An 18,108-nucleotide genomic window follows, 5' to 3' on the forward strand; every position below is an offset into this window, starting at 1 on the left:
CTTCCGAGATAGAACTGACATGGAAAACTCCCTGAGAGGCTCAAAGGGGGGAACCCCCGAGAACGACCAGCACAACCTTTAAATCACATGAATCCACAGAGGCCCTGTATAGAGGGACAGCGTGGGCTACTCCTTGAAGGAAGGTCTTAACCTGTGGCTGAGAAGATAACGTCTTCTGAAAGGGAAGAAGAGCGCAGGAACCTGGTCCTTTAGGGAACTAAGAACGAAGCCCGAATCCAGTCCTGCCTGAAGGAAAACCAAATGGAAGGCAGGGAAAAGGACATAGGTGAAAAGCGGTTGGACTCGCACCAACGAAAGTAAGCCTTCCAGGTACGATAGTAGATCCTGGAAGACAAAGGCTTCCTAGCCTGGATTATAGTGTGACTCATCCGGGCCGAAAGGCCGGACGCTCTTAGAACTGTGGTGTCCACAGCCACGCCGTTAAACTGAGCGACCGATAATTCGGGTGGCAAATCGGACCGTGGGACAGCAGATCGGATCTGTCTGGAAGGCACCAGGGGCGTCCGCGAGAAGATTGACGATGTCCGCAAACCAAGACCTCCTGGGCCAATCCGGGACGATCAGAATGACCGGCACCCCTTCCGCCTAGATCTTTTTTGGACAGCTTGGAAAGCAAGGGAAGGGGTGGGAACCGATAGGGGAGCACGAACTGCGACCAAGGAATGGCCAGAGTGTAAACACCACTGCGAGAAAATAGCGGGACCTTGGGACGACCCGAGGGACATTCCTGTTCAATCGGGACGCCGTGAGGTCCACCTTTGGAGTCCCCCATCGAAGAGCAATCAGGTAGGAGACCTCCTGAAGTAAGGACCATTCCCCTGCCGCGAGGCCCTCGCGGCCGAGGAAGTCGGCGGCCTAATTGTCCACACCGGGGACATGCACTGCGGATCTCACAAGGACCGTAGCCTCTGTCCAGAGGAGGATCCTGGGATCTCGGCAGAGGCCAGAGAACTCAGAGTCCACCCCTGGAGGTTGACATATGCCACTGCTGTGTCATTGTCTTTCTGGATTCGAATTGGCAGACTGCTGAGAATCCTTACCCAGTGAAGGAAAGACAGAAAGATGATCCGGAACTCGAGGACATTGATCGGCAGAGAGGACTCCTGCGTGATGTGGACATGTCCGAGGTTGGCTGCCTTCTGGGTGGTAGTTTTGAGTCGTATGGAAGGTGCGTATGGATGCACGGTGCCAAGGGATCCAGTTGTCTGTTTGTTGGGATGCGTGGATGAGATTGGAGTGGATAAACACCTAAAGATAGCTATAGCCAGATTGTTGTATATGGCTAGGAAGGTGATAGCTAGAAACTGGATTAGGGAAGAGCCGCCGTCAAGAGGAGAGTTCCTCCAGTATGTGAAACAGGGCCTGACACTAGAAAAAGGGATTTATAAGAAGAAAGGGAAAACTGAAACGTTCAATAAAATGTGGTCTCCATGGATTGCTATGGGATAGTAATGTGAAGTGTGGCTTATACGAATGGTTGAGGGATTAGATACTCTATTGTTTTAATGATGGTAGTAATTAACAAGATGAGCTGCTTTGTGGGGTGGGGGTGGGGGGCTTTGGGATCGAAGGGGGCTGTTTGAAGGGGGAGGGGGAGGGGGGAAATACTCTATATTGAAAATGTAAATGTAACATGTTAATTGCCTTGTTATTCTTAATAAAAATTTATTTGAATAAAAAAAAAAAAAAAGAGAGGACTCCTGCGCCGACCAACAACCCTGAAAAGAACAGGTGACAAAGTCCCGCGCCTCCGCCGAGCAGGCTGGCGTCCGTCGTCACCACCTACCAGGGAACTGGAAGAAAGGATATGCTGTGAAGGATCTGCTCTGGGATAAGAGAAGTGACCTCGGCCACCAGTCGAGGAACCGTTTGACCCGGGAGAAAGCCGGATCGTACGATGCAGGGAGAAGACAGATGTGTCCCCCTGTGATAGAATAGCCTGCTGAAGAAGTCTTGAATGAAACAGGCGAAGGGAAAATTGCTTCCGATGTTGCAACCAACCTCCTTAGGACCTTTATGGCCCATCGGAAAGGAGGGGAGCCGAGAACCCTGGAGAAAGCGAACTTCCCGACAAAGGAGGGAAATCCTGTCTTCGGGAAGGAAGACTCTGGTCAGACAAGTGACGAAGAACATGCCCAGAGATACGAGGCGCTGAACAAGACGAGACTTCTTCCTATTGACGAGCCACCCGCAACGGCTAGAGCGTCGGGGAAGATGGATAGACTTTCGGGAGCCTGAAACCGAAATTCCTGAGCCTCCATGGAAGTGATTATTGAATGAGGGAATATCATCCTGAAGTGTCTCAAGACGAAACTTCCTGTTAAGCAATTTGAGATCCGGACTGAGACGAACCTTGTAGTCCTCTTTCAGTACAAAGAGATTCGAAGAGAAGCCTGTGAACCGTTGAACCGTTCCTGTTCTGGGGCGGGAACGATTACCCCGGATTTAAGGAGGGAAACAATGGCTGTAAAGAAACCCGGGACTAGAGCGGGGTCTCTTGGAGGTTGGGATTCGAAGAAAACGATCCCAGGGCCGTGAAATTAATCTATTTTATATCCAGAAGATACAAGTTCCCTGGCCCATGCGTCCTCTACTGAGGAGACCCAGACGTCCCTGAGGAACAGGAGACGGCTGCCCAGCCTGGGAAATGGGCTGGGGTCTAGTCGTGGGTCATGCCTAGGTGTAACTTCCATTAGAAGATAAACTTGGCACACACAGTGTGTGCCAAGTTTATCTTCTAATAGTATATGGTTTGGGCACTTACTTGAGCACCACATTACTTAGTTGTGCTTACGGTTACCATTTGTAGGTGGAATTTCCAGTCCTGGACCTGGAGAATCCACCTTAGGAGTAGCGGGAACGCCAGGAAGGAGTGAGTCGAAGAATACCTTCTTCTCTTAACGTGCCTGTGGCCCCTGCTGTTGCGAAAAAGGAATCGGATGCTGCAAAACGACGAGAAAAGCCGAAAGGACCGAAGTTGCCGCCTAAGAAGAGAACTGGTGCCGCCAGTGGCGTCCTTAATAATTTGGTCCAGCTTGGAACCGAAAAGACGTGATCCTTAAAAAAGGCAGGCTCGTAAGGGACTTCTTTGATGACTCTTGAGCCAAACAGAGCGACGGCTGGCAACAACATTACTGTGCGCCTGAGCGGCAGAAGACACGACGTCCAGGGAACAAATTATTCCCCGGCGTGAGTAATCTGGGTGGCAACTTCCGCCATCCAGTCTGGTGGACCTCTAGCCTGAATGCCCCAACGGAGTTGTTTAGCCCCTTCGGATACAGACTTCGAAACCCAAGTGGAAGCGAAAGCCGGGCATAGGGATGATGCGGCAGCTTCGAAAGCCGAATTCACGAAGGATTCCATGATCCTATCGATGGAATCTGTCAGAGTCGCCCCACCGGACAGCGTGAAGACTGTGTTGGTGGCAAGTCTAGCAGCGGCGGATCCACAGAGGGAGAGGTCGTTCTCTATCGCCTCTTATTCCGGTTGGCGATGAGGTCCAGAGGAAAGAGATATGAGACTCCAAGACGCTTGCCTCTGTGAGAACGTCTGGTCGAATTCGCTCTTTCTCTGGCCAGAAGCTCCTCGATTCAGGATGAGGAGCGAATCCCTTGGGAGGTAGTTTAGACCATCTAAACGAAACCGCCTGATCTGCGGGTTCCGTCGAGGAATCTTTGATGCCACAGGTCAGATTGGACGCTCCAATGAGGCCTTGAACCATATCCCTCATGTTATGATTTGGTTCGACTCCGGACCCAAATTATCCTCCGAAGGCGCATCAGAGAAAACCTCGCCTAACTCCGGGGGGGGTGTTTGGATCAGGGGGAAGTCGACCACAGAGAAGGACTGTGGGGAGAGATGGACCGAGAAGAGAACTCAGACCGGCGTTCCCGTCTGGATCTTTCACGGCCTGTATTGGAAGACTCGGACGGAGCTTCTTGCGACCGGCTGGCTACTGCAGAAGTCTGCAGGGGCAACCGATCGAGCACGGACACAAGGGTCTGGGACACCCGTGTGAGATCCGCTATTGATAGAGACAGAGGGGAGGCCCAGCCTGGGGTGGGGACTTCGCTCTGAGGCGGAGCAGCAGGGGGGGTCTTGGGTGGTGAACATAATGTGGGTTGCTGCAGGCCTGCCTGAGGGAAGCTTGCGGTTACAAGACGCACCCTGAAAGTGTTTCACTAAGACACAGGAAAAAGTAGGAGGTCGGGAGCGACCTTCCTTAAAATTAGACCGAACGGGCCCCTGAGGTAAATGTCAGAAGATTAGGGGACCGGGGATTGAGTCAAACTGCGGTGCAAAGGTACTCACGGCAGACGCTGCGGGATCCAGATGGAAGGCTGCACGGCCTTGAAGATGCTCCTCAGGAACGATAGCCCCTAGGAGAACAGGCAGACACACCTGGGGCACTCTTGTCCGAAACTTGCTGCAAGTCTGAAGAACAGCAGTGGGGAGATGCGAGGATGCCAGAATCTTGCGCTCTTAAGATGGGCGAAGAAAAACGTTCCTGGCACTGAAATAAGCATCTGTGGCTGCCTGGGAGTGGTGGGCGGGGCTTAACCGCCAGGCCAGGAGCACCAAGATGGCGGCAGTGGGCGGAGCTTGCCGATAATAGTCGGGCGGGAGAAAAGCCCGCCCGAGGGAAAGGAAGTGGGAGGAGACGCAGCGGCGGCGGGAGAAGTGCGGACGCCGGGAAAAGCGGCGCGGTTGCCTGCAAGGCCGCTGCGCCGTGGCAAAAGGGCACAGTGCAGCCGGAGGAGGAAGCGGCGGCAGTGCCTGCAAAGCTGCCGCGCCAGAAGAAAACGGTGCAGCCGCAGGAGAAAGCAGCGAGGCAGCCGCGCCGTGTCAGAAAAGAATAGTGCGGCCGTAAGAGGAAATCGGCGCGGCTACCGCAAGGCCGCCGCGCCGGGACAGAAACAGTGCGGCCGCAGGGGAAAAAAGGCAGAGGCTGTCGCACGACTGCCGCACCGGGACAGAGCACAGAGTGGGGAGAAAAAAGGCAGCGCAGCCGCCTGTAGGGCCAAGAACAGCGCGGCCGCCAAGGAAGTAGCGCGGCTGCCACGCGAATGGGGCGACGACCCCCGCCCCATGAGAAAATGTCAACCAGGTCAATGCAGCCTGGAAAAATATCCCAAGGGACCCCCAAATGACTGCCCTGGAACTGAGGAAGGACCCAGAGGTACTTTGGAATACTCACCTAAAAAATCCCACGCCGTCCTTACTAACCTCATTCTGTGGGAAAATATCAGACATCCAGGGAGCTGATGGACGTCCTCGTCTCCTCCAACCGACAGGCTCTGGTGGGCGAGTGGGTGGGGGACGGAGCCAGGACCGGACTTTTAAGCACGCTTGTGTGCTAGGATCTTGGTCCTGCTGTGGGATCTATGAGGATACGGGGTGGCAGTACACGCTGTACTCATAGTCCATAATGTGGGACTACAGGTGTGACTGTTCACCCTGTATCTCTCCGGAAAATCTGAAAGGAAAACGACGGACATTGAGGTAGATAAGGGTCTAATGAAAGACCCGTGTCCACCTCCTACTGACACTAAGCTAAACTGAATATCCTACTTCCTGTCGGTAGGGTGTACACTGCAGAGGAGGAGCTAACTTTTTTATTTGCATAGTGTCAGCCTCCTAGTGGCAGCAGCATACACCCATGGTTCCGGTGTCCCCCAATGAAAGGCGATAGAGAAATCATATTTTTTCACAAAAATTATCTTTTTGCCCCCAATTTTTTATTTTCCCAAGGGTTAGAGAAGAAATTGGGACCCCAAAAGTTGTTGTGCAATTTGTTCTGAGTATGCTGATACCCCATATGGGGGGGTAAACCACTGTTTGGGCGCATGGCAGAGCTCGGAAGGGAAGGAGCGAAGTTTGACTTTTCAGTGCAAAATTGACTGGAATTGAGATCGGATGCCATGTTGCGTTTGGAGAGCTCCTGATGTGCCTAAACATTGAAACCCCCCACAAGTGACACCATTTTGGAAAGAAGACCCCCCCAAGGAACTTATCTAGATGTGATGTGAGAGCTTTGAACCCCCAAGTGTTTCACTACAGTTTATAACGCAGAGCTGTGAAAATAAAACTACTTTTTTTTTTCACAACAATTATTTTTTAGCCCCCAGTTTTGTATTTTCCCAAGCGTAACAAAAGAAATTGGACTCTAGAAGTTGTGGTCCAATTTGTCCTGAGTACACTGATACCCCATATGTGGTGGGGGGAACCACCGTTTGGGCACATGGCAGAGCTCGGAAAAGAAGAAGCGCCGTTTGGAATGGAGACTTAAGGTACCTTCACACATAACGATATCGTTAACGATATCGTTGCTTTTTGTGACGTAGCAACGATATCGTTAATGAAATCGTTATGTGTGACAGCGACCAACGATCAGGCCCCTGCTGGGAGATCGTTGGTCGCTGAATAAAGTCCAGAACTTTATTTCGTCGCTGGACTCCTGCTGACATCGCTGGATCGGCGTGTGTGACACCGATCCAGCGATGTCTTCACTGGTAACCAGGGTAAACATCGGGTAACAAAGCGCAGGGCCGCGCTTAGTAACCCGATGTTTACCCTGGTTACCATGCTAAGGCTATGTGCACACGTAGGAAATGTGGTGCAGAATTTTCTGCACTAAATCTGCATCTGCAGATTTGATGCAGTTTCTATGCAGTTTCTGCGCAGTTTCTGTGCAGTTTCTGTGCAGTTTCTGTGCAGTACAATGTAAATCAATGTGAAAAGAAAAAAGATGTGCACATGGTGCAGAAAAATCTGCGCAGAAACGTTGCAGAACTGCACAAAAGAAGCGACGTGCACTTCTTTGAAATCTGCAGCGTTTCTGCGCAGATTTTTCTGCACCATGTGCACAGCTTTATTTTTTTCACATTGATTTACATTGTACTGTAAGGCTATGTTCACACTTTGCAGATTCCACTGCGGATTTTTCCGCAGCAGAATTCCAAAATCCGCAGTGAAAACCGCAGCGCGTTTTCACTGCGGATTTATCGCGGTTTTTACTGCGTTTTCTCCTGCGGATTTTCAACTGCAGTTTTCTATTGGAGCAGCTGAAAATCCGCAGAAAAGAAGTGACATGCTGCGGAATGTAATCCGCAGCGTTTCCGCGCGGATTTTTCTGCAGCATGTGCACAGCGTTTTTTGTTTCCCATAGGTTTACATTGAAATGTAAACTCATGGGAAACTGCTGCGGATCCGCAGCGGTCAAATCCGCTGCGGATCCGCAGCAAAATCCGCAAAGTGTGAATATAGCCTAAATCACAGTGCAGTTCTGCTGCGTTTCTGCAGCAGAAAAATCTGCTGCAGTTCTGCACCAATTCTGCACTAAATCTGCATCATGTGCACATACCCTAAAAGTAAAAAAAAAAAAAACACTAGATACTTACCTAACGCTGTCTGTCCTCCAGCGCTGTGCTTTGCACTCCTCCTGTACTGGCTGTGAGCCGGAAAGCAGAGCGGTGACGTCACCGCTCTGCTTTCCGGCTCACAGCCAGTACAGGAGGAGAGCAGAGAAGCAGAGCACAGCGCTGGAGGACAGACAGCGGTAGGTAAGTATCTAGTGTTTGTTTTTTTTAACTTTTAGCATGGTAACCAGGGTAAACATCGGGTTACTAAGCGCGGCCCTGCGCTTAGTTACCCGATGTTTACCCTGGTTACCGGCATCGTTGGTCGCTGGAGAGCGGTCTGTGTGACAGCTCTCCAGCGACCAAACAACGACGCTGCAGCGATCCGGATCGTTGTCGGTATCGCTGCAGCGTCGCTTAATGTGAAGGGGCCTTTAGATGGAATGGTCTGCAGGCGTCACATTGCATTTGCAGAGCCCCTGATGTACCTAAACAGTAGAAACCCCCCACAAGTGACCTCATATTGGAAACTAGCCCCCAAGAAACTTATCTAGATGTGTTGTGAGAACTTTGAACCCCCGAGTGTTTCACTACAGTTTATAATGCAGAGCCGTGAAAATAAAAAATCATTTTTTCCCCCATAAAATTGGTTTTTAGCCCCCCAAATTTTTATTTTCCCAAGGGTAACAAGAGAAATTGGACCCCAAAAGTTGTTGTCCAATTTGTCCTGAGTACGCTGATAGCCCATATGTTGGGTTACACCCCTGCTTGGGCGCACGGGAGAGCTCAGAAGAGAAGGAGCACTGTTTTACTTTTTCAACGCAGAATTGGCTGGAATTGAGATCGGACGCCATGTCGCGTTTGAAGAGCCCCTGATGTGCCTAAACAGTGGAAACCTCCCAATTATAACTGAAACCCTAACCCAAACACACCTCTAACCCAAACACACCCCTAACCACACCCCTAAATCCAACACACCCTTAACACTAATCCCAACCATAACCCTAACCCTGGACACACCCCTAACCCTAATCCCAACTGTAAATGTAATCCAAACCCTAACTTTAGCCCCAACCCTAACTGTAGCCCTAACCAACCCTAACCCTAGCCCTAACCCCAACCCTAACCCTAACCCCAAACCTAACCGGAAAATGGAAATAAATACATTTTTTTTTAATTTTATTATTTTTCCCCTAACTAAGGGGGTGATGAAGGGGGGTTTGATTTACTTTTATAGCGGGTTTTTTAGCAGATTTTTATGATTGTCAGCTGTCACACACTAAGGCTGTGTGCACACGATGCAGATTTGGTGCAGAATATTCTGCATAAAATCTGCATCTCCTGGCAGAATCTGCAGGTGCGTTTTTTGTGCAGATTTTACCAATGGATTTCTCTAATGGAGGGGTGCAGAAACGCTGCAGAACTGCACAAAAGAAGTGACATGCACTTCTTTGAAATCTGCAGCGTTTCTGCACAGATTTTTCTGCACCACGTGCACAGCTTTTTTTTTCACATTGATTTACATTGTACTGTAATCACAGTGCAGTTCTGCAGTGTTTCTGCTGCAGAAAAATCTGCTGCAGTTCTGCACTAAATCTGCATCGTGTGCTCATACCCTTAAAGACGCTTTTTATTGCAAAAAATAGTTTTTGCATCTCCACATTTTGAGAGCTATAATTTTACATATTCTGGTCCACAGAGTCATGTGAGGTCTTGTTATTTGCGGGACGAGTTGACGTTTTTATTGGTAACATTTTCAGGCATGTGACATTTTTTGATCGCTTTTTATTCCGATTTTAGTGAGGCAGAATGACCAAAAACCAGCTATTCATGAATTTCTTTTGGGGGAGGCGTTTATACCATTCCACGTTTCGTAAAATTGATGAAGCAGTTTTATTCTTCGGGTCAGTACGATTACAGCGATACCTCATTTATATCTTTTTTTATGTTTTGGCGCTTTTATACAATAAAAACTATTTTATAGAAAAAAATAATTATTTTGGCATCGCTTTTTTATTTTTTTGCTGATGATGCTGTGTTGCAGCTCGTTTTTTGCAGTACAAGTTGACCTTTTCAGCGGTACCATAGTTATTTATATCCATATTATTGATCGCGTGTTATTCCACTTTTTGTTCGGCGGTATGATAAAGCGTTGTTTTTTGCCTCTTTTTTTTTTTAACGATGTTCACTGAAGGGGTTAACTAGTGGGACAGTTTTATAGGTTGGGTCGCTACGGACGCGGCAATACTAAATATATGTACTTTTTTTTAATTTAGATAAAGAAATGTATTTATGGGAACAATATATATATTTTTTTATTTTGGAAATTTTTTTTTTTTTACACGTATTTTTTTTTTAACTTTATAACATTGCCCCGGGGGAGGGATATCATGTTATAGGGTCAGATCGCTGATCTGACACTTTGCACAGCACTGTGTCAGATCAGCAATCTGACAGGCAGGGCTGCAGGCTTACCAGCGCTTGCTCTGAGCAGGAGCTGGTAAGCCACGTCCCTGCAGGACACGGAAGCAGCCCCGTGGCCATTTTTGCCATTTTGGATCCAGGGCCTGAAGGGAGAAGGAGGTAGGAGACCCTCGGAGCAACGCGATCACATCGCGTTGCTCCGAGGGTCTCAGGGAAGCACGCAGGGAGCCCCCTCCCTGCGCGATGCTTCCCTATGCCGCCGGAACGCTGCGATCATGTTTGATCGCAGTGTTCCGGGGGTTAATGTGCCAGGAGCGGTCCGTGACTGCTCCTGGCACATAGTGCCGGATGTCAGCTGCGATAGTCAGCTGACACCTGTCCGCGATCAGTCGCGCTCCCCCCGTGAGCGCGGCCGATCGCATATGACGTACTATCCCGTCACTGGGAATTAAGTCCAAGGTCACCTCGACAGGATAGTACGTCATATGGGATTAAGGGGTTAATAAAATTTACAAGCCCAAATGCAGTTAATTGCATACAGATTATGCAGATTATCTGAATGAGATCAGATTTTTTAAAGACTTTTTTTTTTTAGCAAGAGTGTCATCCAAAATACAGAAGAGAATAGTGCAAGCTGAGATTTTTAACTGGACAATGGTCCGAGTGAGGTCAGTTTTTTTTGTTTTTCATTGAAAACAATCAGACTGAAAATATGAACAAGTAAACGTACTTTAACGAAGAGAAGCAGATGATACATAGGCAGTGAAGTAAAGAGCATGCCCATCTACAGGAAGTCAAGCAACCAGAACAGGAGGTGCCAGCTGCTCCCAACCACCAGGAATTAAGCAGCTGAGGCCCTGACGTGAGGGAGCAGACAAATCCCAGCTGTACTCACCGGTCGTTCTAGCAAATCCCAGTTATGCACAATTCTGGAGGGGATGATGGACACTTCATCCTGATGACACAAGTTGCAGTAATACAAGCTAGAAAACGCGCACAACTTTGCTTTCCCAAAGTTAAATCCAATCTGTTTATGGCAGCCTGAAACAAAAGGAGACATGTAATAAACCATGCACAGCGGCAGCTACGTCTTACTCCCAGGCCCTCACCCACCTGCACACTTAAAGTTCTGCGTGTCCAGACCCCGCTCGGTGGGAATATGCAGGAGGTACTGGAAGAGCGAGTGATCCCTGACGTGAGGTTTTATGTGGAAGCTCGCCACCCTCAGAAAAAGCATAGCGTCGTCTTCCAACTCAAGGAACACAGCGCGGACAAGCTCTCTCCAGGTTTTGGATTCAGCTGTGTTTTCCGCCTGTAACTGCAAGGAGCCCTTGGTGGTCACCAGCCGGAAGCAGGAGAGGCTCCCGAGGCCGGTGTCCGGAAGAATGTCTTTCACCATCTCAGCGGTGTATATGTTGTACAGAACCTTCTCGCTGTTCCGCAGCTGGAAACATTTCAGAGCTTGCGTCGAGAGTGAAAAAATGAACCTCGACCACGACTTGTGCAACTTCATATACAGAACGGACTCTTTCAAAACATCTGGCTCCATTTCCACCTGGAAGGTCCAGTCAAATACTTGGCAGGGGGACGCCCTCTCCCTGGGAAGTGCTGGACTTTGTGGGGAATCCGGCCACTGTATCACCTCCCAGCAGTCATCATTCTGGGGTCGAAATTTGTGCACTGCTTCTTGTATTCTGTCCACCCAGTCCTGGGCCTCGTTCTTAGACGGTGCCCTCATATACAATTTTTTACTTGGAAAGTGAAGATCAAAGCGACCATCGCTGTGTGCAGGACCCACTGACTCACAGCGAAGCAGAGAACAGCTCTCAGGGCAGTTCTGCTCATCTCCTTCCACATGCAGGCGAAACTCATATGGTGTCAGCTCACAGAAATAAGGCTTATATAGACCTAAGGCATTTTTACGCTCCAGGGATCCCAGCATCAGAAGGCCACGGAACGGGTTGGGCAGCCCTGTGGGAAATAATATGGGAAGAATCAGGAAAAGGACAGAGATAAGTCACAGTGAGAGCACTGAACAGATTGGAATTACCTATCTGCCTGCGGTGGACCACATTAAAGACTGCGCCAGGAGGCTTCAGGGGCTCAGAGCTGGCGACTTCTGGCAGCTTAGAGGCCAAGGGTCCAATACTGGATTCATCTACTACAATACCAGGAGATTCTGTATGGAAATCATCTTCAGAGATCCAGCTTGGGCTTTTCTGAACAAATTGGGGGGAATAATAAAAAAAAAAAAAATAGAAGAAACACAGAAGAATAACTTGGCTCTACTTTGTTCACATTACTATTGAGACAGTAACTGAGGGCAGGTTCTGCCAGACAGAGATTGAAGGCAAAGGGTGATATGCCAGTTAAGACAGAGAGTCAGAAAATGAGAGAAACTGCTCGCATAGAAGATTTCCTTCAGCACAACAATCACTGACACTACATCGGGTACTCACTGGCAGTTCTGCAGTTGAAGATGAATTTTCTGAAAAAGACCTATTGCTAAGAGGGACGGAAACAGGATGGGCATCCACACAATGTTCCGGTGTGGAAGGAGAGGAGTGCCCTCCAGTGACACTCAGCTCGGCATCTGGAGTGTTTTCAGGGACAGGAACCGTCTCAGGTGCGTCTGCTGCTGGCGTCTTTGACAGTTCCTTGTATTCTTCATGAGCTTTGAGGATTTGAGGGATGGGGAAAACATACAGAGACTGCAAAGTTGTTTCGCCAGACGTCCCAGTGTTCGTGTCCCTGGGGATATAGAGTGTCAAAGATCAGCTGTCAGCACCTAGCATCTACCCTACTGACATCCAAACCACAAGATCGCCGTTGTGTTGGTGTATTTTTTTTTAGTGTTGTTTCTGGACTCAGAAGCGAAAAATGCCTTTTACCACAACATACCTCAGTTTTGTGATGTAGTTTTTGACACTTTTTTTTTTTAAGAAGCTAAAACATTTTTTTTTTAATAAAAACTGCATTGCAAATCTGCGGCAACTGGAAATAAAACTATGTGTTTTTTGGCTACTGCTAATAAATAGGCTATCAGACTGATGGCATGTGACACAAGGCTGAGACATTTACATGAGCTGCAGTTCAGAAAACAGAAGTGGAAATAAGCTCTGTATCCTGCCTTGGTTAACCAACCCCTCCCGTACTCACTGCATGCCAGCCGGGGCGCCCTCCAAGGCATCACAAGGGTCTGGAATTTGTAGGGGAAACGAAGAGCTCTTGGGGGACGCAGGAGTCACTGGGCCTTGGTTTACTGATGGTTCATCAGACCCCAAGCTGGAAGAAAGCTGGGATGACGTGCTGCTATTATCCAGGCTCAGAGAAGACGACTCCAGCTGCCCCTTAGTGTTACTGATCATTGAATGGTTGGTGTCATCAGACCCAGAAGAATGGGAGACAGAGTCCAGGGATTTCCGCCTGTGTGGCTCATACTGCACAACACGCTCAGCGTCCTCAGGCCACAGCCCCGATAACGTCAGTGGGGACGCAGTCCACTCGCTCAGGATAGAAGACTTGTAAGACAGACAGAATATCAGGGAGGACAAACCCTGCAGGTAGCTGAGGACAACAACACAATCCTCAGCATCCAGCAGTAGTGCAAACGGCTGGTAGTACTCCACCAAGCGAGACTTCTCCCTCTGTAGTGTGAGGAAATAGCACTCCATCAGAGACTCATTCAGGGCCAGGCGCAACCAGGAGCGGCAGCGGCCAACGTCACTGCTTATGTAACTGATGGTCTCCAGCTGAGTGATGACATCACTGCAAGAAAAAAAAGACATGGAGAAGATGACGTACCGACTGCTGACTGGAGGGAAATAGTATACAGAGTAACGAGTGGACAGTATTCAGAGGACAGATCGGTATATACAGTAATGAGTAGACAGTATACAGAGGACAGAATGGTATATATAGTAATGAGGGGACAGTATACAGAGGACAGAAGGGTGTATATAGTAATGAGGGGACAGTATACAGAGGACAGAAGGGTGTATATAGTAATGAGGGGACAGTATACAGAGGACAGAAGGGTGTATATAGTAATGAGGGGACAGTATACAGAGGACAGAAGGGTGTATATAGTAATGAGGGGACAGTATACAGAGGACAGAAGGGTGTATATAGTAATGAGGGGACAGTATACAGAGGACAGAAGGGTGTATATAGTAATGAGGGGACAGTATACAGAGGACAGACCGATACACAAAGTAATGACGGGACAGTATAATGACGGGACAGTATACAAAGTAATGAGGGGACAGTATACAAAGTAATGACAGGACAGTACACTGGGGAAAGACCAGTATACAGAGTAATGTCGGGACAGTATTCAGAGGACAGACCAGTATATAGAGTAATGTCGGGACAGTATTCAGAGGACAGACCAGTATACAGAGTAATGACAGGAGAGTATAATGATGGGACAGTATACAGAGTAATGACAGCACAGTATACAGAATAGTGACGGGACTGACTATACAGTGTAATCTTGAAATTGATCCTCCATGCACTGACCGGTGAGTGACAGCCTTCAGAAGAGGCCAGAAGGCCGGCTGGGGTAATGGAATATGACGCCCCTTGTTCCTCCTGTCGGTTTGGGTTCTGATAAACTTCTCTTTCAGTCCATGGATGAAGACGGCCTCCAGCGCCACACACAGTGCATTTGCATCGTCATCGTCGCTCGTGATTACATCATCAGTCGTCACATAACGAATCTGAAGGGCTCGGAGTGAAGACGATAACTTTTTTGTGATATTCTGCCATTATGAGAAGAAAACAGTATTACAGGAAATCCATGAGAGGTTTTACATTCCCACCTGAAAAGGGAAAGCAATAACTCAGCTAGAAATGTCCACATGCAACTTTCTTGCACACAACAGAAACTTGTAAAAACTATAAAATCTAACTGGAAGACATATGGGGGAACCCTGTCACCTGTGTGCATCAATCATCACGAGAGCTGTGAAGAATGCCCTAACTAAGCTTGAGAAGGGCCTAGAATAGCAATAAAATAACCCTGCACCACATGTGATGCCAGAACATGTCAGTCCTCTCATCTGTTCACCCACAATATGATTTGTGACAATGATTAAACAAATCCATCATTGTGTGAACTGAGAAGAGGAATGACACCTTAATACGTGACCCCCATACCTGTTTGACATCTCTGGGGTCCGGTATCGGGGCCAGTGGAGAGTACATGTCAGCGCTCCTACACAATCCAGTCACATGTCCTGCAAGGAAAGGAGAAGCTAAATGTGGAGACAAAGGCAGAGATTCCTGATAACACCCCCTACTATTGGCAAAGTCCAAGAGCAAACAATGCCAAAGAAAGCATCCAGAACACTCCCAATTAACACTCCCTGCAGTTATAAGCCCTACACAAAGAAGCATCCAACACCCCCAACAGTAAGGTGAAACCTAACACCAGTCCCTGCACCCCTCACCAATCATCAACAATGAGCCCATATCCAGCAGTGACAAGTTTACTTAGCTACCCCAAGATAAGCAAAACAGAAACCCCACAAAACATCCAATACATGCCGAGCAACACCCCCAAATCACAAATACTGTCCTCACTGTCCAACATCCCAACAATCGCCTGCAACAGGAAACACCGAATGCCCCAACAGCAAAACTACAAAAAGCATCTAAAATATACCCAGCAACAACCCCTATACCTAGAAATACCCACAACATAAAAAAAGACTGATAGAAAGCAACACCCCAACAACATCCCCAAATCAACCACAATACCCTCACTGAGCAAAGCCCACACACCCCCTACAGCCTATATCATCCCCCATGACATGTAAAAGCAACGTAGAAAGAAGGAAGGAAGGGAGCACAGACCTGCTGTGTCCAGGCGTATAAAGTCCAAAAAAGAAGAGAATGTTCAACTTCACCGAATCCGTAAAAAAAAAAAGTTTTCTTTATTCACAATCTTTAAACAGAGGATATAGACTTCAGCACAAACCATATGGGTAAGAATCTCAATGCGTTTCTGGAGGCTAAGCTCCCCTAATCATGACAAGTCTGTACTCTCTATGTTTAAAGTTTGTGAATAAAGCAAACTCTTTTTTACGGATTTGGTGGAGCTGGACATTCTCTTCTTTTATGTAAAAGCAACACCCCACAACATACAACACACAGCAACTTCTATTCTACATCTAGGAACACCCCAACAACATTCCCTACATCTAGGAACGATCCAACAACATTCCCTACATCCAACCCTACCCCTACATCTAGGAACACTCCAACAACATTCCCTACATCCAACCCTACCCCTACATCTAGGAACACCCCAACAACATTCTCTACATCCAACCATCCCCCTACATCTAGGAAAGCTCCAACAACATTCCCTACATCCAACCCTACCCCTACATCTAGGAACACTCCAACAACATTCCCTACATCCAACCCTACCCCTACATCTAGGAACACCCCAACAACATTCTCTACATCCAACCATCCCCCTACATCTAGGAACACCCCAACAACATTCCCTACATCCAACCCTACCCCTACATCTAGGAACACCCCAACAACATTCCCTACATCCAACCCTACCCCTACATCTAGGAATACCCCAACAACATTCCCAACATACAACCCTCCCCCTACATCTAGGAACGCTCCAACAACATTCCCAACATCCAACCCTCCCCCCTACATCTAGGAATGCTCCAACAACATTCCCAACATCCAACCCTCCCCCCTACATCTAGGAACGATCCAACAACATTCTCTACATCCAACCCTCCCCCCTACATCTAGGAACACCCCAACAACATTCCCTACATCCAACCCTCCCCCCTACATCTAGGAATGCTCCAACAACATTCCCAACATCCAACCCTCCCCCCTACATCTAGGAACGATCCAACAACATTCCCTACATCCAACCCTCCCCCCTACATCTAGGAACACTCCAACAACATTCCCAACATCCAAACCTCCCCCCTACATCTAGGAACTATCCAGCAACATTCCCTACATCCAACCCTCCCCCCTACATCTAGGAACGATCCAACAACATTCCCTACATCCAACCCTCCCCCCTACATCTAGGAAGGCTCCAACAACATTCCCAACATCCAACCCTACCCCCTACATCTAGGAACGATCCAACAACATTCCCTACATCCAACCCTCCCCCCTACATCTAGGAACACCCCAACAACATTCCCAACATCCAACCCTCCCCCCTACATCTAGGAACACCCCAACAACATTCCCTACATCCAACCCTCCACCTACATCTCCTACATCTAGGAACGCCCCAACAACATTCCCTACATCCAACCCTCCCCCTACATCTAGGAACACCCCAACAACATTCCCTACATCAAACCCTCCCCCCTTACATCTAAGAACACCCCAAAAACATTCCCTACATCCAACCCTCCCCCTACATCTAGGAACACCCCAACAACATTCCCTACATCCAACCCTCCCCCTACATCTAGGAACACCCCAACAACATTCCCTACATCCAACCCTCCCCCCTACATCTAGGAACACCCCAACAACATTCCCTACATCCAACCCTCCCCCTACATCTAGGAACACCCCAACAACATTCCCTACATCCAACCCTCCCCCTACATCTAGGAACACCCCAACAACATTCCCTACATCCAACCCTCCCCCTACATCTAGGAACACCCCAACAACATTCCCTACATCCAACCCTCCCCCTACATCATTCCCTACATCCAACCCTCCCCCCACATCTAGGAACACCCCAACAACATTCCCTACATCCAACCCTACCCCTACATCTAGGAACACCCCAACAACATTCCCTACATCCAACCCTACCCCTACATCTAGGAACACCCCAACAACATTCCCTACATCCAACCCTCCCCCCTACACCTAGGAACACCCCAACAACATTCCCTACATCCAACCCTACCCCTACATCTAGGAACACCCCAACAACATTCCCTACATCCAACCCTCCCCCCTACATCTAGGAACACCCCAACAACATTCCCTACATCCAACCCTCCCCCTACATCTAGGAACGATCCAACAACATTCCCTACATCCAACCTTCCCCCCTACATCTAGGAACGATCCAACAACATTCCCTACATCCAACCCTCCCCCTACATCTAGGAACGATCCAACAACATTCCCTACATCCAACCCTCCCGCCTACATCTAGGAACGATCCAACAACATTCCCTACATCCAACCCTCCCCCTACATCTAGGAACACCCCAACAACATTCCCTACATCCAACCCTCCCCCTACATCTAGGAACACCCCAACAACATTCCC

General features: G+C 48.5%; 1 protein-coding gene across 1 annotated transcript in view; it reads right to left on the reverse strand.

Annotated features, from left to right (window-relative positions):
• The window catches only part of PLEKHM1 (pleckstrin homology and RUN domain containing M1), a 33,611-nt gene that overhangs the window by 7,069 nt on the left and 8,434 nt on the right, over nt 1–18,108 (reverse strand). The window contains exons 2-8 of the mRNA XM_069750815.1: nt 14,964–15,043; nt 14,325–14,566; nt 12,963–13,571; nt 12,263–12,554; nt 11,854–12,022; nt 10,917–11,774; nt 10,699–10,844 (exon numbers count right to left, since the gene is read on the reverse strand). Coding sequence (XP_069606916.1) covers nt 10,699–10,844; nt 10,917–11,774; nt 11,854–12,022; nt 12,263–12,554; nt 12,963–13,571; nt 14,325–14,566; nt 14,964–15,011 — 2,364 coding nt within the window. The 5' untranslated portion in view covers nt 15,012–15,043. The remainder of the gene's footprint in view (nt 1–10,698; nt 10,845–10,916; nt 11,775–11,853; nt 12,023–12,262; nt 12,555–12,962; nt 13,572–14,324; nt 14,567–14,963; nt 15,044–18,108) is intronic.

The sequence above is a fragment of the Ranitomeya imitator genome, chromosome 2 (genome assembly GCF_032444005.1).
Source record: "Ranitomeya imitator isolate aRanImi1 chromosome 2, aRanImi1.pri, whole genome shotgun sequence".
Taxonomy (NCBI): Eukaryota; Metazoa; Chordata; class Amphibia; order Anura; family Dendrobatidae; genus Ranitomeya; species Ranitomeya imitator.